The sequence below is a fragment of the Coloeus monedula genome, assembly GCF_965178545.1.
Source record: "Coloeus monedula genome assembly, chromosome: 3".
In the NCBI taxonomy this organism is placed as follows: Eukaryota; Metazoa; Chordata; class Aves; order Passeriformes; family Corvidae; genus Coloeus; species Coloeus monedula.
The window spans coordinates 48,280,333-48,303,759 of record NC_138783.1 but is presented as its reverse complement, the minus strand read 5'-3'; the positions used below and the strand labels follow the sequence as shown (position 1 = coordinate 48,303,759).

Here is a 23,427-nt window from a genome sequence, read left to right as displayed (position 1 = left end):
TAAGCTTCCTTCCCTTTGCCACACTTTGAATGCTACTTCAGAGTGCACAGGTACTGAGAAGACAACTGCTCCTGGCAAGAAGCTTCAAGTTTCAGGCTACTGCCTCTCCAGCCTCCAGAAGCATTAAGTTCTTTTGCTTCTAATCTAAATGGAGTAGATTAACAACAAAGCTTGTTGCATCACTGTACAGCATGAAAACAACACAGGACAGGAGTGCAAACAGGACTTTTCTCGCCCTCTAATGCCCACCTGAAAACTTAAGACAAATTTTCTGATTCTGTCTTCTCAGAACAACTGTCTTTAATTATGGCTTACACTATTAGATACACATGATAAATTCAGTTTGTCAATCTTCTCTCCCTTCAAAATAGTACTGCTTCACAGGCTCTCACCATTGTCCTTCAAGCTTACCTGGTCCTTCTACCAATGTTTCCTTTAAGCTTCATCTTTTCTCCATGAGTGGCTGTGCTGCTTCCCCAGCAGCAAAAGGGCCAAGATAGACTGATGGTCCAACTGTCCCTAAACAATGTAGCATCAGTTTGCCTACATCATGCTGCTCATGACTGCCCATTTCAGTAACACAGAGACATCCAAACATCAAATAATGTAAAACTACTATCAGTGTGGAAAGGAGCTCATACAAGCATCATGCTGGCCCCTAAATGGCAGAAATTAAGTGAACTGAAAGAAAATATTAAAGTTCCACAAGTTCTAGTTCTAAGTCTGTTGTCAATTTACCCGTTTCATTCACTTAGAAAGTACCAAAAATAACATAACCCTCATAGGAAGACAAAAATAACAGTCTCTGAGGAATCAAAAGCACTACATAAGTGAAAACAGTATTAGCAGCAGTGGTGCAGTCCCAACCACTGTAATATTTCCATCTAAACTCCATTTTAAGGGACAAGAAGCAGATTCATCCCAGACTATAATTATCCTTCATTATTATCCCAAGGATTACCTGCTACTTCAGTAAAGAGATATTAAAATCCAGCTGTACCAACCCCTCTTACAGAGCTGAAGAAGATTCAGGAATAAAGTATAATGATGGTAAGAGTTGCATATATTTCTCAAACAAGTTGAGAAATATAAACCATCCCAACATAAAAATTAAGAATTGACACTTCCTGATCATGGCAGTAATGTCTTCAAATTCCATACTGAGGGCATCTATTTGCATTGTGTCAATCATTTTAACAACAATCACTAATTTTACCAGTAGAAAACTTCCTAGGATGAGAATTAAAGGTTGTAGTTGTTTGCTTTTAGAATACATTAAATGATTACTTTTGCTCCTTTTCCTCAGATTATACGAAAATCAAGTAAAGTACATAGCTCAGCAATGGGTGAAGATAGCATCTGCAAATCACACTCTTAAATGGCCACTACACCTATTTTGTGAAATTAATATTTGATTTGATCTTAACTCATGGAGTAACTAACATTTCCCAAAATTTAAAATAAAACATCCAAAATACTGAAAAAGTGACTAGTAAAAAATAATTTTACCTGTAAATTGTTTTCTGTGACTCTGTTCCACCAAACCATATTGATGGGTACTCCTGTTTTACACCTGTCAGCCAGACAGCCAATAGGGTTCTTTGATTTTCTTGCTTTTGATCCCACCGGAACTATCCTCTCATCCAGCATCCCCAGTCGATACTTCCTGGGCTATGAAAAAGAAGGAGAGAAACCAGGCCACTCCTAACAACCCTCATCTAAAGCTACACTAAAATAGGTATTACACTGTGATATGATTCTGGATTGGTGGAATAGGAAACAATTTGCAAGTAAAATTTAACTGAGACTGTTTCCTTTCAATCCTGACTATTTGGTTATAATAAACAATGCTTAAAAAAAAAAAAAAAAACAACACCAAAAAAGAAAAAACTTCAGGGACTACTAATTATTTGTAAGCAAAACCATCCATCATGAGTCAGCCACTAAGAAATGGACATAAATTTGGGAATTCTGTACAAATGAGGAACTGTTTAAAAAAAAAAAAATCCATATTTTCAAAACAGATACCTTCAATCACATCATAGTAATGAACACCTCCCTTGAAATTTCTACCAAAAAAATTTTAAATTCAAATTTGCCATGACTTATCTCCTGAAAATTTGCTTTTGAAAATCAGGTGGAACTGAGTAGCCAATTGCAGCAGAACTCAAGGGAAAATATTTCTCTCAGGTTAATGTTTAAAAAAAATAACTTCAGCTACCGTCTCAAGTGAAAACAGACAAGAATTAATACGACAAATGCATTGGGAACTGTCATACAATTGAGAACATACACATTTAAGGAAGTTAACATGCAGGAATTACTTGCACTTCATTAACAGTGACATTTCTATTACATTGGCAGTGATCTCTACAAATGGAACTATTTATAGAGAATAATATGAACATTAAATTCAAAAGGCACACTGTAAAAAAGAAAATCTGTTAAATACTTTCAAACAGGTAAAGTACAGAAGTTTTCCAGATTTCTCTGTGCTTTCAAACCTATGTGTATCTACCTAAATAGTAAATATCATCAAAAGAAATATTTTAGCATCTATGCATATTTAGACCTTCTATACCAATTATATCAATGACTGGATCAAACTGCAGGGGTTGGCTGGTTTTCTTTTGCTGTGGGGTTTTGTGTGGGCATTTTTATGTGACAGTGCAACTATCATCTGGATAAAGATCACTCTATGTAATCAAAGCTTAACTTACCTTTATTCAGATACCTACTTCACCTAGCACCTTAGAAATCTTAGCAACATGTACCTTCACACACATTTTAGAAATTATTCCTCAGGAAACAAGGCAAGAATCTAATTGGAGAAGATTTCCCACTCACACAGAAACAATTTGTAAAACACAGGAAATAACTACCATAAAATGGCTGCAAAAACAAAACCTAAATAGATTCTCTCCTCTACTTCCCGGAAGCCTTTTAGGTTGAAAGCTTTGGAAAGAATTAAGACTCAGTAGAGTCAACAGTACCTCATTTGCCTAAAAAACCCAAACAAACCAACTCCTCCAAAAAACCCAAACAAAACCCACAAACAAAACAACAAAAAAACCCCAAGGATACCAACATGGACTATGAACTACCAAAGGCAATAAACTTCATGGAGGAGTTAACCAACCTTAGTAACAATCAACAAGACTGAATTTTACCATACCAATTAGAAATCTGTGATGGGTAGCACAAAGTCCTCCTGCAGTTCAAACACACACCTGATCATGGTAAATCTAAGTATCGGTTCTTTATTTGGAGAAACACTCAACTATTGGGCAACTTATTTCAGTAAATCAGAAAGACTACTAAAATCCTAACCTGCAAAGCTGTAAGGTCTGAGAAGCTAGACATTCGAGCAAGATTTGACTTCAGGGCAGGGTTTGAATACAGTATGTATTTCTCTTAGGCCAACTATTGGAAATAGCACAATGAAGAGTAACAGTTTCCATGGAAGCTTTCCATCTCTCCCTGCTCTACCAAGTGCAGGGGCACAGTCTGCCTCAGACTACTGGACTATAACCCAGTGCCCAAACATACTTCCATTCATAAACGGTTCTTCTAATCTTCCATAATAACTGGTTTTGCTTCTGTCTACAAATATTTAAAAAAGGAGAACCAAAATGAAGGAGGAAATGAGCCAATCTGGAAGAAGGCTATTTTGGTCACAACAGGGTTCAGATTCCAGACAATAGGATGAAACTGTATTTTAGGCCTTATGAAGGACCATACTGATAGCTAGGAGGCAAAAAATGGTTAATTCTAAACCCTAAAGCAACATAGAGGCAATATGAGTTCATGTTCCAGTAGTTTTTGGCCTACTTGTATTAAAAAATGAAATTAAAAACTGGATGAGACCAAAATAAAATTTTTACTTTCATTACCCATCATAAAACATTAGGGGATTACTAGGGCAAGATTTCATTATTTAGACAAACATTAGAAGATGGAATATACAATATTAACATTTGGAAATAAATTTTAGTCTATTTGCACCAAAGTAATTCTAAATAACACTAGTTCTCAGTGAGTAAAACGGAATCTGAATTTAACACATATCAGAAAACAGTATCTGCCAAGAGGAAAGATGCAACAGAAGGGAAAGCAAATAGAGAAGTTTGAGAAGTTTAAGTGTATCAACTTTGCTACATCCTTGACCTCTACACAAAGTAGCAAATAAAGCAACACAAAACAGTTCACCTTAAAATGAGCAAGAACTCACCAACCACTGATTATTTCTGAACTTATATATGCACATATATGTATATATATGAACATGTAAATACATCTACCTAAAACACAGAGGGCATGGTGATCTGGACTAATAAACCAAACTTTTATGCCTGGGGACAATTTCTCTTGGATGCTTACAAAAACAATTGCATTTTTACCATCCCTACAGTCCTTCCATGAGGTAAAAAAACTGTTCAGATATAGTAATTACTGGCTGCAAATGTTTACATGAGGCAGGGAACAGCTAACCACCTTTAATGGCTAGCAACAGCTTAGCTTGCCCCAGGGTGAGAAGGGTAAGCATTTTCAACCATAGCTAATAATTATAACCCTTGCCCTGCAGAACCAAGCTGCTGCCAGCAATTAATGATAGGGACCTACTGGTTGACACAATTATTAGGAAAGATAAACCCCTAAAGTCTGAAAAACATTACACTTGAAACAAAAGAAACCCATTCCAAAAACAAGTTCTTCCTAAGTAGCATCTTCACATGAGAACACTATTAACGATTAACTTCACTAGCCCATGCTAGAATGTATTCCTCAAGTCGGCTTAATTACTTGGTTCTCATTCATTCAACAAGAACTTTGGGAGAGTGTTCAGCAAGTCTATTTTCTTCCTACTATTTGCTATAACAGTGTCTTTGCCCCTAGTTCCTCCTGTTTCAAGAACAGCAGGCAATATCACACTTCCTTTTTTAAATTCAGGATTAAACTGACCTCTAGTGTAAGATGTTCCATGGCTATCCTAGAGGAATACATTGAAACAAGAAAATATTTACAAACATTCAAACTGTAAAGACTTCCCCATCTAATAACTTTCATGTAGTATTTAAGTCTAGATAAGCTGACAAACTATACAATTGAAAAGTTTTCTTCTACTGAAGATCTGCAACTCAATTTTTTTTGGGATCATTAAGGTCCCAAATTACATTTCTGTTCCTTAAAATGCGTTTAGCTCTAGCAGGTTTTGAATTTCAGATTTACAAGACCTTGTTAGTACTAAAACATACCCAGTGAAATCTGGCATACAAAAACATGAGCAGGCTATAGTCTTTCAAAGTCTGTGAAGAGTCTGAGCTATGGTAATGCTGTCTATATGCTTCTACCACCAAACCAAACAGAAGCGATCTTAAGCCTTCTCCATCGCAGGCTAAATGAAGCAGCATTACCTTAAATTACTATAGCTAAAAGGTACCACAGCAACATTAGCTAGGGCTCAACTGTTGCACATTGAGTTGACTGTATCTGCACATACAAACAACAAAAAAATATTACATCATCAGACAGAAAAGATCAGCTATACAAACTCACACTTTCCTTGTACTACTGAAACCAAAATTTAAGTGAGATACACAATTTTAAATTTCAATACTGACTTTTGGAAGACTTCATTTTTTTAAAAATTAATAGCAGAGAGACCATTGGAAAAAGAGGTTAAACACTCAGTTTACTGAAAAAGAACCAATTTCTGTTTTATTATGCCTTTAAAACTAAAACCAAAATAGAAGTTCTTGGTGTCATTATTGCTATTTTCACCCAACGATCATAGCTGATTAGCTGGAGTAAGACAGTACTCGAAACACCCAGCCATGGAGATGAACTTCAATATGTTACTGAGCCCCTATACAGGCACAATCGACCAAGAAGCACCTTAACTATGAATACAACTCTGTAACTGTGTTCAGTAATACACAGTAAAGTGTTACATCTGAACATTAGTTATGGTCAACAAGAATATCCTAACAGATTTGTAAGATGGAAATATGAAAAAGAAAAGCTGTCTTTTAAGTTTAACTTAAGAGTTAAGTTTTGTAGTCAATAAAGCTGCAAAACCCCTTCACACGGATTGGGTTAATTGCGAATCAAACTACCTTGGTACTTACTACTACTTTTCCTTTTTTACAACCTCCCACAGGTAGACATGCAGACCACATGTTTTTTGTATTTCAGCTTCTGAAGGTTGGAACCAATTTTTTAATTTTTGATATCCACAAAAAAATTGAATAGGAGCTTGGTCAACAGCTTAAAAATAATTGTGTGGTTGGCAGGTATTTGTTGTTGGGTGGAGGGTTTTTTCCCTTATGAAAGAAGGAAGACTATGCTAACATTTATAATGCTTATATGTTTATAATTTTGAAGTTTCCAATACTATATATGAAGATTAGATGCATTTAACAGACTAGCCACCCGTCCATCCAGATTGCTTATGAAAACTTGGGTTTGGCTGGGGACAGAATTCCACTAGCTCAAAAGTATCATACAGAGAGAAACAAGAAGGATTCTTCTACCCAAAGAAAACTTAAGTGTGCCATTTGGCATTGAAATATGTCTTATTCCAGAGCAACACATCCAACCATTGCAAAAAAAAAAAAAAAAATTCTTGGTTTAAGCAAATTTTAGAGTAAGACATGCAATAGATCAGGCACTCTATCATGCATTTTAAACCATAGTTAAGGGAAACTTTTCAGGTGAACGTACTAAAAAGGTTTATTTCGTGAGTATGTATGCTGAAGACATGAAAATCTTGAAGAGTTCAGAAGCAGGAAAACTGACATATCAAATCTTCTCACAAATTCTGCAGTCTAACTAGATTGGGATGAGATATGAACTACCACCACAACTTTAAATCCTGGCATGGATGTAGTTATACCAACAAAGTTCTTTACTTAGAAATTCATATCACTTGTTGAATTGATGTAAACTGGTGGAAAACCAAATTTTTTTCTACTACCATTAAAGCAGATAGTTCTAACTGTAGTGCAGACTTGCCAGACAACCACCACCCCATGATGTATTTTCAAAAATTCCATTGCTAAATGAACACTATGAGCAAAACACAGGTTTTTGTCAGGTTTAAATGTTTCTTTTACTAGGACAAATTTTTGTATTACTTAGCAAAAAAGTGGAAAACAATGCACAGTTACCAAATATATAGGTAAGAGGGTTAAAAACTGATGCAGTTTTTACTCTGGTCTTTAATAAGCATATGATTTCCCCAAAGTGGTATATTTTCTAGCTGTTTTAAATATTTGTACAGCGTCTTCAACTAATGTGTGCACAAGTTTAAAAAGTTTTTAATTATTTTACTGCAGATCATTCTTGAAGACTACATACGCCTTGGCATAGAAAGAATCAAACAAAGCTTGTAAACATAAGCGAAAGCATCTCACGTATCAGTTGCATTTGAAGTTATTTGACTTCAAATACAGAAAAGGATGAGGCAACAAAATGTAAAAGCGTTACATATTTCTAAAGGGACATGCTTTTATAATTTGATTTATGTATCACAATGATCACTAATGCACACACAAATAAAAGCAAATAATATATTCTCTCATGTCACAGTTTGAAGTGAAAAATACATTTATCTAAGTAGTAATAACTAAAATAGCAAGAGCAAACAACCAAGGAACAATTCCAATAACTATCTATTCCAAGGAAAAATGCAAAGTAAATTAGATTATATTATATCCTTGTAACACATTTTAGACCACAGTACTACCTACAAACAGTTTTCTCAAAAAGCATAGTCTTTCTGCACTGCTGCAACAACTTTTTTTAGCATGACTTATCCACTAATGTTTTACTATTGCAGTATGGGTGCATAAATCCTAGAAGGAAAAATTCAGGTTTGAAATCTAAATTTAGCCCAGGTACATTATACAGTTTGTGCAGCCATAATTCTGTCTCTCACAGCACAGTGACATGATGCTTGATCACTACCCCTCAACTTATCAGAACATGATTTGTGCTTCTCAGACTGTATGCAGGAGGCTCTGAAAGGTGAAAACTGTCTCGACACATTTTCATTAAAAGTACATTCAGCAAGACCAAATATGGCACACAGGGCTTTTTAATGAACACCACTGAACTAGATAACGACCAGGTATCGGAGGTGTCAAGACAGAGCTGGAAACAGGAAGCTGGAGAGAAATACAGCTTCCCAAGAGGTAACAAAACTAGATGAAAAGCAGGACACTCAAAAACAAAATAGTAACCATTTAAGTCTTAAGAATTTAATATCCACAGGACTTGAAATTATTGGTTTCTTTTAACTTGAGAGGTCAAGCTTTTCCCATCCTCATTAAAAAGCTTGCATTTATGCAGACTAGGCTTACAGGTAATCTTTTGTTTCAAATAATTTTCTATGCACATTTATTACTGCCGATCAAAGTAAATTAATTAAGTCTGCTGTCCAGTCTCACTTGCTGTAAGTCTCCGCAGTAGGCACTGAACAGCTGCACCCTGTTTGGGGTGAACTTCAGTTCAGATAATCTCTCCTATACTTTCCTTTCTAATCTAGAGTTTTTGACCTTGCCTTTATTCACCTAAAATAATGGAAGGCATTCCAGAAAAAAAAGCCTTCAAAATACATAAACAGCAGCATTAAAATTGTATTTGAAGTTGTTCAGTACAGCAATTAGTTCCCCCCTTGCAGCCTGGGAACTGAAGTTACTCTCACCTTAATGGACCTCCTTTAGGTGTGAGTGAACAATTAAAAAAATGAAATGGAAATAAGTCAGTGTTAGAAACTTTTTGTAAGAGTTCAGTTTTCATGAGGATTGAAGGTATGAAAAAACAAAGTAAAATGTAAAAATAAATCCTTTTCACTACCTTGTAAGGCTGACCAGTGACAAGTACAGGAATCTTTTAGCCTGGATTGGTGGCAACAGTCTCAGAACAAATTTAAACAAAAGTTTCATAATATCTTTTCTTCTTGGTGCATTAAGTTGTCATGTCCCTGGCAGCAGATTCTGATCAGTTATGTCACACAAGCTTTTATGAACTGTTTACCAGAACCACCAAAAGGAAAGCAAGAATTTTTCCAGACAGATCATTTCAGGTTTAGAGAGGAGCACTTTTCTAGATAATGGCTAAAGTCAATTTAGGAAAAACACCCAAGAAGTTCAAGTTCAGAATGCCATCCTATTTTTAACAAGCATAACATGTACTTGAAGAAAAAATTAAATAAGCATGACATTATTCTTGGGAAAGTGTGTTAGTCTATTACTAACTCTAGTTTTTGTTCCATGCTTCACAAATCCTATTTGTGCATTGTAGATTAATACTTACCTAAAAATCTCCTATAGGAAATTCACTTTAAGGTTGCTTGTCTTACTGCATGTGGAGTTACAACAACCGGACAGTAAATCCAGAAGGTTTTACAGTTGACAGAACCTCCACCAAGGCTCCATCTACAGAAATACTTAGCTCCTTTGATTTCATTTTAAGTATCCTATAAAAATGTCTTTAAATAGTAATCTTAGCTTTCCTGAAATCTAAAATTGAAATGCAGTTTAATAATTTCTAAACAGAGATAATTACCTCAAGAATGTTCATAAAAATTCAAGGACTATGTTTACTTCTTAAACAGAAAGCAGAATATCTCTAAATATCAAATAATCAAAAGCAAAATAAATAGCTCAGTCATACTAACTAGTTTCAAAAATGGTGTCTAATTAAAAAGCAAAGATATTCAGAATTACAATCATCAACTTATCCTTAGTATTTTATTGATATCAAATATTCTCCATATGGCTTGCCCATTGTTAAGGGGCTGCCAGCATAACATGATCAGCAATATCAAGAGACAATCAATGAACTTGCTTAACACAACTACATAGAACATGCTTTTACAGAAACTATTCAGTTTTACGTGACACAATCATGCTATTTTTATAAAGTTCCAAATAACTTACTATGTCAAAATATTACAAATTAGAATTGTGATTTTTTAAAGGAAAGTAACTGTTCTTTATTCACTTACCAAGACTGTATTATATCTGTCCTCCAAGTCAGTGATAAACGAAGGAAATGCTGGTTTTGCCAGCTAGTTCAGAACAAACAAAACCTTAGAGTTGGGCTCTTAGTAAGATAATGGAGAATTTTTTTCCAAACAGTAGATGTTGTAAACACCTGCATTTGAACTAGTCACCAAGGCTCCCTTCATACAGCAAGCACTGAGCACTGGCTTGATAAATCCCATTGTTCAAGCTCTAAACAAACCCCAGTTAATGGCACAGAGGTGAATCACACAGGTTTTTAAACACCTGGCTCTCGAGCATTTAGTGCTTTTAAGGAAATCACTTACTACAATTTGGATATTGTAATAAAAAAATACTAAAAATATTTTAAAACTACATCCATGACTATTTGCAGTGTATTGACTGGCAGCAAAAGTCAGTCAGCCACAAAACAGTAATTAATTTCTCATAACTTTAGCCATCAATTTTTGTTCACTTAAAGCAATCACCAACATCTGGTCATTTCCAAAGTATTTTTCTCGGTGTGAGCCAAATGTTTCTTTAAGCTACTCATCTCTCTCTGCTGACTATAGAGGGAGCCTGGATGCCTAGATTTACACAGCTCAAGCAATATTTTACGAAAACTCCCCCATTACTAGAATTTAACAACCTTTAATAAAAGCATATATTACAAAATAGCAATCATAATAAAAAATAAATTATTAATATGCAAAGAAAACTACAAAATTCTTTCAACTAATGCAAGTTATAGCAGAAGTGCTAACAAGAAAAAAAATCCAAGTTAATCAATTTCACAGATAAAACTTACTCTTAATACTATTTTAGCAGCCAGTGCCTTAATTTGCTTCTTTTTCTTGAGGAAAAAATGGACCAAGTCAGAAAGCACTCTGAATTAGTATTTAAGCTTTGAGATATTTGTGCTTTACAATAATTAAACGTTATACTGCTTAACTTTTGAAGTAATTTTTAGAGACAGTGGCCATTCCTGCAATACTTCTGTTTCATAGCTTATTTTCTTTGGTGCATGTGGTTCATACACATAAGCACAAGTTTACACACACGTACATACATACATACGTGTATATATTGGCTCTCAAAGCCTATGTTAAGGAGGAATGTACAATTATTTTTCATTTTTACCAGCCTTTGTAAATGGATAAGCAACACATTTATAGTTCTTTACATCCAACTTTCAGTGCACTGTACTGGCATTAAGGAAAAGAGCAATGCAGATATTCCATGTACTTTGGATACATCATAATACTAGAAAATTAATGTTCTACAACAGCACTTATATTTAAAAAACAGTGTGATGGACCAACTCTAGCAATTATCTTTAAGCTCAATCTTCACCTGCAGGAATAATACAGAACATGCTGATGTAGCCTGCTTTCATTATTTACTGCAAGAAAGCTCAGGATAATGTGGCTAATATCAGTGAAAGTAAAACTCAGTAACTGGTTGGAACAAGATAATGTCTGTTTGGTAAGTGACAGATCACAAAAATGAGAAGGAACTCTTGTGCAATCAAACTTTTGTCTCCTATTCCAGCCACTGAGCGTGTAACCGGAAAATACCACAACCTGCTCAGCTGCAGGTCAAAGGTATTTAAAGACGCTGTCTAGCCCTCAGCAAAAGAAAGATTTCTCAATACAAATTAGAGGGATGGAAAAAACCCCCAAACCCTCGCTTCCCAAAGATAACAGTGTCTTTTAAATTAAATGCATTTCAAACTGTTATAATTATTATCACATAATGTACAAATAAATGGGAGAATGATTCTTAATGTATTCTGAACTTGCTGCCATAAAGGCTTGCAGGTCACATGTCCCTTAGTAGAATAATTTGTTTTCAAATTCAATGGACTGCATACTACATTTCATATTCTATAAACTTCAGTTTACAAGTGCCTGGAGTATTTCTTAATAGCAGCAGGAGTCTGATGTAGCAAAAATGAAGCAGTAAGATCTTATTTATATCAGCAGCAACATATTGAAATAAATCTAGTAACATCAGAAGAAATGCTTATTTCATGTAGCATTTCAAGTTGTTCCATATCTTCTTCCCCGTCAACTCATATATAAATATGCTACTCAAGATTTAGTTGTTGCCTACCTTCCTCCTTTGAGACACGCTGAGGGCAGCAAAGTCATTAAACAAGGATGAATTTGGTGAAGTTAGTGGATCTATAAAATCAATGTAAAACCAATACGTTATATATATATATATATATATACACACACACTACTAGAAGAAACTCTGTATTTTTTAACTTAGATCTGTATGGAAAAAATCCTTTTGACAAAGCTAAGTTTAGCAGTCACACTGCTAAAACCCACAGCATTTATTAGATTCTGTGCAACTGCTTAATTGAAATGGTGCTCATTAACAGAATTCAGTAAGTTTAATTGCTGTTGACACTATTTAAAGTCCACCTAACATTTCGCAGCCTTCATCTGATCAGAAAACCTGTTTTAAGTGCTTCTTACATTTGCATGTTATTTTTAATCCTGTAGATGATACATTAGAATGTTTCCAATTCACCAGAAGATCCTCTGAAAGGGCTGACAAGCATTGGAAAGTGCATGAGTTACCATCCCTAGGGGTATCATGTAAATGTAGTACTGAGGGACAAGCTTTAGTAGTGCACTTGGCAGTGCTGGGGTAACAGTTGGACTTGATCTTAAAAAGCCTTTTCCAGCATAAAGGATCCTATGTGATCTCCAGCTACCTGAAATTAGCAATCTTCTGTGTAACAGGTCTTAGAAACAATGATGTGGATTTTGCTTGTCTTGTCACTGTTTTGCACATCCAATTTAAATCAGAACCAAGCAAAAGTCCACATTTCGTTAATAACTTTTTATTGCTTTTCTTTGTTCCTATTCATCATTTCCAGAGTTGAAGTTTCAAAAACTGTGTAACATTCACAGATGCAACTGAAAACTGCATGGCTAAAACTGTCAAATTAGCAATGACTGCCAGCTGTAAACATCAGTGTTTTGATGAAACACTTTCTTCAACATTAAATTCTTAGAAGACAATTTATCTTAAATTTGTTCAACAATAAATATTCCCTAAAAGGGCAATTCTACAAGAGAAGCATGGCTTGGCAGAGCAAGGGGGAGAGAGAGGGGGAAGGATCTGAGACACAACAATATTTAAAGTGGTTTCCAAAAGTTGGTCTGGTTTCTCTCCTTGACATGCATCACCATTACTATTTGGCCTGTCACAGTCAAACTCTGACTGCATTTAAAACTGGAGACCTCCATTGCCTTGAATAGCTAATTGTTCAGTGGGACAAAAGTAGCAGACTCAAAGCCTACTGGAAATAAACTAGGAAGAAAAAACAAAGAAACACCCACAAATTTCGACTTTCAAGCAAGTTCATTTTACAGTAGTTACTACCATGCTTAAAAAATTATAATCCTAGTAAGTAGACTAGCTGCAAGGTCAGACATGCAAACGTAGTTCTAGAGTATAATTTACACAGCAATTTTCAAAGCAGAAATTTACTTTAAATGTATATCCTTGCCATAAGGAAGCAATACCCTCTTCTTTAAAGAACTTAATTTAACAGCTACAGCTGAAATAATCTGCACTGATTCTGAAGAGCCCATTACAAAGCTCAATACACCCTCCACAATCATTTAGCGAGTATGTAGGGGCAAAGTACTGCTTGCAAGACAAAATAGCTATTAAAAATCATCAGTTATGTGACATTTATAGGTATTAAAAATCATCAGTTATGTAACATTTCACAAAATCTACACACTCTAAATTTAAGGGAAAACACCTGTACACTGATCTCACACAATAACTTCTCCAAGAAGCATAATAAAAAGGGTGACTACTATGGTGAAGCAACATAAATGCTTAAGCTATCAGTGCTTTACAGTGGATATCCAAAATAACATTTCACTTGAAGTGACAAGACTGCTAATGACTTTTTTTAGTTTTTTCACCCCACAGCAAAGAGAAGCTTAAAAATTTATGAGTTCAGTAACACTTAAGCTTTCCATTATACACTGTTAAAAAAATAAAGTTCTGCTGTATCTCAAATAAAATCAGAGAACAAGTTAACACTTCCTTAAGCCTCAGTTTTGTGAAAGTGAATCTCAAATTTTCAAACATACTTTTAAACGTATTACTTTAAACATACTTACCATGGCCTGCATACTGCTTGGCACTGTCATTGAGAAGGCTAGGGGAGCTGCTGCTATTTGTCATCCTCTGCAAAAATACAAGATGAAAGTGTACATGTAAAATAAAGCTGTAACAGATTAAGTGAGGGCACTGGGGACAACCTTTAAGAAGTTTTAAGGACAGACTATGAAACTTGTGCTCATTCCCCATTTAGTAAATACGCTGAGCAAACAGACTTACAATTAACAAAAATGTTTAGTAAAATAAAGCATTTTGCACAACAGAAATGCAAACCAAAAATTATTGTATATTAAAATTAAACACTATCTTCATTAATTTCTTCTAAATGAGAAGTGTCTACCAAACCTATGGTTCTCTTCCTGCATGTTGTGAAAGCATTAGATAACCCAATTACTTATCTCCTTAAAACAGTCTTTTACACTGCACTCCTGAAACAACTCCTCCCTTTAATAAACTATCATCACAACATGAAACTTCTCCAATGAAAAATACTTAAATTAAGTATTTGTTAGATTCTTTTTAAAAACAAAAGAACCTTTTGAGATCTTTCAGCAAAACATCCAATTCTTCCAAGTCAGCAGGACATCTGAAACCCTTTTAACATTCCTGCTAGGCTCTCCTTGCTTTTTCTACATTCCTCTAGAGATATCAGCGAGCAATAAACTGGAGTAAAGAGAAGCAGTGCTGCTCTAAGAGCTACTGCTTCTTTGATAGAGAAGTTTTAAAGTGTCTCTTTTTACTCCTGCTTATTATTTTATTTCACCAGCCTCCCAACAGGAAGAAACAGTGCAAGAAGAAAAGGAAGGCAAGGTCAGGAAGGGTTCTTCATCACTGAGAGACAACCACTAATTTGTTAAAATACTCCCTGGCATGCTTTTGGCACACATCAACCCGGAGTCTCCCAGCCAATTTCCAGGCACTATTCAGCAGTGAAAAGGTTTGAGAACCCTTCAAATAGACAGTTTGCATGCAGACTCTGCTTCAGTGGGTGAACACACACCAGCACAAACAGGCCATTTTGTGCCAGCTGGCCCTAAGCAGCAAGGAAAGTTTCCAGGCATGTTTCATTTAGTAGTCTAGACACAGAATGACTCAAAACTGGTCACTGGATTTGCTCTTTATGGTTATTTTTTTCCGTAGCTAGTCTCAATGTTGGTGGCAAAGGGCAGGAAGCTTACTATGTTATGTTCCAACGCCATTTCATCTAATTGTTGACCACAAAGATCAGTATTCTGGAACAATTTTGGTAAGAACAGAGGACAACCAATAGAAGCTGGAGCACTATCCAATTTGGTAGATCTGTAAATCTACTGCAATTCAAGTCTCCCAACACTTGCAGTTTTCAGAGCACCACGAACTTCACCAGAAGCTGCAGCTTTAAAACTTGTATCTAAAAGAATAGACAGTGTAAAGTAGCTCTTATGTGGAATGCTTACACATGTAAATAGCACATAAACCTTCAGCTTTTTCAAGACTTCAAGCAAGCCGTCTGCTACATGCTTATTCCCTTATTTTGATGTCACCTGTCTCATGCTCCTATATATACTGAACTGACACAATATAAATATCACTAACTACTTAAGTGATAAATACTTAATTCTATACACAAAAGGCATGCATCTAGTGAAACAAAGTTGACTTATTTTTACCAAACAAGGTACCACTTTGAGAGACCCACACTAAATTGACAATCTTTGCCCAAATTTAAGGAAGCTCATCCTACTGCTCAAAATCATCAAAATAAGAAAAAAAATACATCAAAATCACTTCTGGATTATGGTAGCTCAAGTAATCATATGCCATATTCCCTTCCTAAGCAATGGAAAGAAGTTGAATCGTTTTCCACAAACATTTAAAAAGCATCCCTGTTATGCATCTTTTTTTGGCATTTGATACATCCACATTGACCCTCAAAGCAAAGGGGTTTAAGAAGAAATTTCCTCAGGCAAACTTTCAGATATGCACAAAATTTGCCCAGGTGTAGATAAAAATAGTATTAATGTCTATTTATAATACCAGATTTAATAATTTTAATGCAAAAGGTAACAATCTGTTGAAATAGGAATAAATATGATATTGAGAGCTGTGTTGGTATCAAAGCTGGTTAAGCACACAGGTTAAAGTTGGAACCAAGTATTTTTGTTCCATCAATATTCTCTATCCTAGGTAAAGGAGTTAAATATTCAACCAACAGACTTTCAATGTGAATAGGAACCTGAGACGATGAAAGCCAGCGCTGACACGATCATTGAGAACACACAGTGCACACACAGCAGAATGCAACAGAGCACATTGTTCTGGATTCTGAAAGCACAGTGCAACCCAAATCTGTGAACATCAAGTGTGCTTTTAAAACATCAAGTTCCCATTCAAGGTGCAAACATATCTTACACACGCCAGGATTCTGAAAAACCAAAGATTGGCAGCTCTCGCCTTAACAACTGCTTGTAATCTGTACCTTGAATAGTTAGAAACCTCTACCACATTCATGAATTTTTTGCTTTGCTCACTTTTATTACACATGCACAAGCTTCTTACCTTAACATTATTCATAGAAGACCTGCATGTAATCAGTAAAGGCTTTTTAAACTGTTTTAATATTAAGATTTCTACCACACCCAAATGCATTTAGTCTTAATGAAGGTTACTCCTGTATCTGATTTTTACCAAAAAGATTTTGAAATAAAAAAAAAAATTAAAAGAACATACAAGTGCTGCTTGTCATTTGTGTTTTCCAGAACGCAGTTTTGATTTTAAATAACACTTCTCAACCTCTTCTAATGATGTTGAGCTATTTTTCATACAAACTGAATTTCAAGAAGCCTGTAAGCACCTCAAGCCTAAGGGATGAAAGCTCCAGAAAGGCAAAAGCAATCATTCACAGGGAAAGAAAATTTAATATTAAGTCTGACAGGGAAGGTAAGCACACACATATGAGAGCTTCAGACTGTTTTAGTACATCAGGGCTTTTATCACATGGAAGTTAATGTAGAAAGACAATTTTGTCATAACCAAGTGCCACACTCAGTTCCACAAACTTCTCTTCTCTGCCAGCCTATTGCTATGATTTACTGAGGTTCTTTAAATACTATTCAAAATTCAACTAGGATGGCTGGCATACATCCTGCCCCTCTCCCTTCAAAGGAATTAAAATGTTGTGTGTCTTAGCTTTTCTTCACAGGAGGGATGCTCCAGTACCTACACCATCTTTGTGACCCTTCATTGGGCTCTCTTCAGTATATCCATGTAAAGTGTTACAACAAACACTCCCACCTTCTAAAGGTACACACCACCTTGCCTCCACCCTTCAATATTCAGTAACAAACCCCAGAATTACAGCTGCACTTAAGGCAAGTTTGCTTTATTTTCATCTCCCTCCACTAAAGGCTATATTACAAAATTCTCATCAAGATAAAACATGAATAAAACTTTGAGGCAGACAATTACATCTAATTTTACATAGCTTATAAGACTTATCTTGAAGTGAGTGTTTTTCCTTTTTTCTCCACCACTTCTTATCTCCAAAATACATAAGAGATGATATTTATTCTTTTTGTCTCCATATTCCATGTCCTAACCCTGAGAAAGTAAGGATTTTCCTCATGGCCATTCCATGGTGCTAAGCATACCATCTCAAGTATTTTGCAGTATGACATAATGTAGTCTCTTCACCTTACTACTGTTTTACTGGAACTATATTTCAGAATACTACTTTATAATTTTTAGAATAATGTTGATTGGAGCACAAAAAGTGATTCTGCAAAAGATTGATTTGTTTGGCTGTGACATTGTTTAGTTGTCAGATTCTCTGACCTACAAACGGTGGTATCTTTTGCTTTTCTTTATAAACAATCTAAAACCTGTCCTTGACAGTTAACATGTGTGGCACCGTCTATAGCACAATCCACTCAAATGCTGAAACTAAAGCAACTGGATTTCCTCAGAAAGCATTATGAAAACAACTGCATAATTTTATATTTAAAATAGCACATCTGTAGTAGCACTCAGTTCTCAACAGTTTTAAAAACTGAAGACATTTACAAGCTTCTGTGCTATAAGGAGAGTTTTATTACTTGACTGTTGGCAGATGCAGCAATGGCAACAAAGGTCTTCATGTTTATTCAGCTGCAAGGCTTTGAAGTGAGCATGGTTGCTACTTCTCAGGCTATTCAAGAATGCTTAGTACACCAACATTTGCATGGTGAAAGGAAGCAAAACCAATTCTTCTCCATTGCTTGGCCTTGCCAATTTCAATGCTACAGACTGTTACCCCCTTATTATTTTGATTAGGGTGATTTACTGAGAACTTTAGATTCTTCCTTGCTATGTAACCTGCAGTCAGATGGAATCCATGTAGTCATAAATCTCATCCCATCAAAATAAAGAAAACCAGATTTCTGTGAAGCAACATGGATGAAGGCACCTTCTACTGTTTTATGCTCTTACAACCAAGTTGTTCAATTGTAGTAAAACGTTTAAAGTTTTTAACATCAAGATACTTCTGTGCCTCATCCTGCTATAATACCCTTTTAACAGGCCAACATTATTAAAGCTTCTTTCCGCACCACCTGCGTCTTTGGTCAAGCCACAAGTTAGTCAAAGGGCAGCACTAATGCCAGAGGAACAGTGACACCAGCCAACCAAGCGGCACACACAGAGCAACTGAGCAAACAGCCAAGCATTACAGGCATCCCAGCCAGCCAGCTCCTGCCTCCTCACTGCTGGGAAAGCCAAAAGCAGTGAGCTGCTTTTTGAACCACACCTCTGACTGTCTCTTGGCAGCTGCTGCTATGCCAAAAAGAAAAAGAACAGCTTTGAGGACAGCATGCAGCCTGTAGGCCATGTGTTGTGCAGGCCTGCTCTGCAGTCCATTAGCATTACCTAGAGAAGGGGAAAACAGAAAAAAAGTGCTTTGATAAGATGGAAGACAATACTGTTAATAGAGTATATGAAAGCATATGTAGATTCAAGGAAGAAGAGACACATGAAACAAAACAGTATTATGGAAAAACACAAACCAGAGAGGACAGAAGACTATTAATCAATAGGAAACCAGGTTAGTAACAACAGAAGACGACAATGGGGGCCAAGGAAACGTTGGCTAACAGCAAAGACCTTTGAAGCAGGAGGAGTGGAAGATGAGGCAAAGAGATACCTTTCAGAAAGGAAGAAAAAGGAAGAATTAGAACCATGGCCACTTCAAAAATCCTGCCTCTTAACTGTGCCGAGTATTTTTACTGTTTTCCCCACTGCAAAGTGAGTATTGCCATTAATTGCATCTTAACCACTAATCTAAGCCCAAAGATATGTTTAAGATCTCATAAAATACTCTTCCACAGATATAAATAAAATCTGAAAGTCAGAAATAGCCATTGTACAGAAATGTTGACAGCTATTCATCTACATTATTTATGGTCAAAGCAGTACATCCACTCCCAATTCATCATGATGTTAGCCACTTCCCTCCCTTTCGCTGCTTACTGAACACTGAGTCTTAGCGATCAGGCACTGCACACAAATGTGGTAATTGCAAACTTTGGATATAGCTTTGCTTGATGCAGTTCAGTTCCGTTATATATGCATTATGATAACCCCAACATATACAATCACACACTCTTTTCAACAAACCTCTGTTTTATGTGCTGCACATGACAAACACATTCTGGAGATTAGATAGGAATAGTCACGACAACTCATCAATTGAATACCTGATGATTATGTTGAGAGGTATCTAGTGAATAAAACAAGGACAGCAGAAAGACTTTCATGGTAACAGAAATGAGCAACACCCAGAAGGGACTGACTTTGTTACTATCTTTGCTAGAGTGAGGCCAGTGAAGCAACATGAACCAAGTATTTTACTGGTGGTTATTAATTCCATTCCTCACCTTCCAACTGTAAAGATTAGTTTCAAAAACTCAGGTCTCTTGTTTGCCAGCACTGTTGGGGCATTGTTTGTTTAATTGCCATCCTTTTCCATCCCATGCATCTATAAAATGTAGACTACTTTCTTGTTTCATAAGGAAAGCATTCCACAAAGTTTGATGGAATAATTACAACGGCACCCGAAAGTGCACTGCCAACTAAGAGTCTTCGCAAGGATGCGAACAGCATGCAGGAATAAAGCACAGAAACGATGAGCATTTAATCAAATATCGAACAGGTGCTCAATACACATGGATGTGCCACACATCTTGTGTTCTGAGTAAGTCCCACTAATAGTTTTCCCACTGAAAAAAAAACTACACAACATTATGAGAAATACAACTCTATATATAACCTCAAGGCTGCACTCACAAGCTAAACTTACCATTTCCTAACATCTTGCTGCATCTTACTAGTGTTTTTCTATCAGTGTGTTTATTTGCATGCATTTGCAATTTCCCAGCTTTAAAAAACAAGCTGAAGAGCTTGCCTCATATTGTGAGCTACACACGTTCACCAGAGATGACAATGCAACTCAGATGGAACTGGTATTTCCATCTGCAAAAGCAAAACTGAGTTAATCAGATACTTTACAGAAGATGTTTGATGTTTCATTGATGGCAGAACACTGCATTTTTAGTATCTTTAGGTTGATTCAAGAACCTGGAGAGAAATAGGAACATGGATTTGTTCTCTCCACCCTACTTTGTCCTGCCTTTACCTTATGAAAACTTGTTTTCAGTTTCTGTGTATTGCATTTGTACCATTCCAGTCCCCATTCTGTGCGTGTCCCACCAAGGTCTCTTCTCTGCTTCAGTCCCTTTGCTCAGTCTTTCCTGGTTTCTTGTTTACTTATCTTCAGCTCAGCTTCTCTAAGCCTACAGCATAAATCTCTTTTCCCTTACCAACCCCTCTGCTCCAATTAACACAGATACAGCTCTCTTTCATTAAATATAGATCCACTTCCATGCTGCTTCAGTCTGAAGCAGAAGCAAAGAGGGAAATGAACCTGATCAGCGTTCCTTCTCAGAGTTCAGGCAAGGCCTAGATTATGCCAGAGCTGCAACTGCAAAAACATACTCAAGCTGGAACATGTCAGTGCAGATTACATCCTTGGGAAATTATCTAACATCTAGGAAGTCTTCAGTGGGTTTATATAAACCAGTTCTGCAAAGGTTTAATCGAGTGACAATCTGTACAAATTTTCAGAGAAAGCAAGCAAGAGGTATATCCTTGACACAATAACCAATCTATCAGATTTAAAGTCTCTGTTCCAAACCATAAAGAACTAGTATTATTTAAAGTCAAACCCACTAAAAGTTCTCCCTTGCCTTGTTCTCCAAAGGGTTGAATCAGACAGAAAATCTCATTCCAAGTAGCTAACCTTTGTCAGTATAGACTTAACCTAGAAGCTGACATACAGTCAAAACAGACAGCATTACCAGCTTTACCTATGCAAGCAAGAACTTGAAATACAGGATTCAAAGGAAAAAAATCAATATAGGAATGCTTTTCAAACTGCAGTTTGATGCCTGTTAGCACATTCTCAACACGAATAAAACCCTTCTTCAGAAGTAATTTTCTTTATCTTCCAATGGGCAAGAGACACACTGATTTCTTCTCAAAAAGAAACAACAATGCCTTGACTGTAATCTCAGGCATTAGTAAAGTATTTAAGAATCCTATGAGCATTCATGTTAGATGCATGCCTTATTGTCTGTCTTTCTAGAAGAAACAGTGATAATTAAAAATTGGTGTTTAGAAAGACACCAGTGTTTCTGCAGAATACCATTTAAGGATACAGAACATAATAACCTTGTGTTAAAATTATAGGACCTTAGTGATACAAAAATTTGTAACTGCCAGCTTGAGCTTTCAGCTCAAAGTACACTTTGAGATCAGAGGTTAAAATTTTTCTTTTTATATCATGCATAACTGTCAGTAAAACATTTCCATACTTCTACAATTCTGTCGAATAAGAAAATCCAGCCTTCTTGAAAACATGCAGAAAAAAAAACCAAAACAAACAAAAGAAAAGAAAAAAAAGGAACACACCTAATTAATTCCCACCTTTTGCTGAGTTATTTTTCAATCCATAATACAGCCACAATTGAGATCAAAGTAACCTCATAAGGAGAGTTTCCTCGATATAAAAGAAGAGAGGTGTTGTCAGGACTCAGTGTGAATTGTTTGACTTGTGCACTCTCTCATTTACCAGAAGTTGCTTTGTTTAGTACAGGACAGAGCATCTTCTTTTCAGGGACAGACTGTGCTGCTTTTAAAATGCATAACACTTTGAGGGAGTTATTATAGTACTTCATGTGTTAATTCAGTAGATACTCATTTAGGTTTTAAATACGACAGACATCTGTTGCAAATTTTGCATAATACTACCTACACAATAAATTCCATCTCATAGGAGTTCCTATGCCAACCTCTACAGAACACTATAAATACAGGGAAATGTTTCAGAAGATTTAAATATGAATTCAACATACTACCACCAGAGTCTGAGCTTACAAATTCTGAAATTTTTGCCTAGTAATTTCAGGTTCAACAGTTCATATTTTGCTTCAGCAAATTTTGATATTTGAAAAGTTTCAAAATGTGATTTTTATATATTTATCGAAAGCTATGCACCTAAAAAGAAACCTAGAAATTCACATTCAGTAAAGAAACCTAACACAGAGTTAATGTATGCAGCAAAGCTCAGCACAACAAGCTCAGGTAAGTGCTAACAAAAACAGATTAATTTTAAAGCAATGATACTGTTTCATTTCCATTTGCAAGATTAAAGTGAGTATATACTCTGGAGGTCATACAGGATGACACATTCCAAAAGGCTCCATTTGTCCTGCCTCTTGAGCAGTTTTCCCTTTTTGGTGTAACACCAGCCGGGCCAATGAAACAAATCACTGCTATTACCTGCATCATGGGATACTTTGTTTCAGCAGGACTTCCAAATCCATTAACGCCAATGAAGCTGGTGCTAAAGTACGAATCCGTTAGACTAGCATCAGCTAAGCCACCACCATCCATGCCGGGAACTAAAAGGAAAAGAAAAAAAAAGAAAAATGCTTCAGAAAGTTTCCTTTACCGTGGGTTTATTCGCTAGAATCTATTAGACATATTTTTTGGTAGGGGAATAGAATAGGAAACAGCTGGTACTACCGTCTTCTCAGCAAAACAACCAAAAACGTATTAGTGCATAGCATGAAAAAGGAACTTTATGAAAGAAGTTGCCAAATGAGAGCATCTGTAGCATGAAGTTACAGCACATATGCAGAAAGAAGCAGAGGAGTCTGATCTTAAGAAACAAGAATAACAA

General features: G+C 35.9%; 1 protein-coding gene across 4 annotated transcripts in view; it reads right to left on the bottom strand.

Annotated features, from left to right (window-relative positions):
- Positions 1-23,427, bottom strand: part of PAN3 (poly(A) specific ribonuclease subunit PAN3) — a 97,213-nt gene that overhangs the window by 60,850 nt on the left and 12,936 nt on the right. For all 4 annotated transcript variants that reach the window (XM_082278691.1, XM_082278690.1, XM_082278689.1 and 1 more), the window contains exons 2-6: positions 23,025-23,146; positions 14,174-14,240; positions 12,126-12,196; positions 10,013-10,075; positions 1,510-1,671 (exon numbers count right to left, since the gene is read on the bottom strand). In XM_082278691.1, the coding sequence (XP_082134817.1) occupies positions 1,510-1,671; positions 10,013-10,075; positions 12,126-12,196; positions 14,174-14,240; positions 23,025-23,146 (485 nt within the window). The remainder of the gene's footprint in view (positions 1-1,509; positions 1,672-10,012; positions 10,076-12,125; positions 12,197-14,173; positions 14,241-23,024; positions 23,147-23,427) is intronic.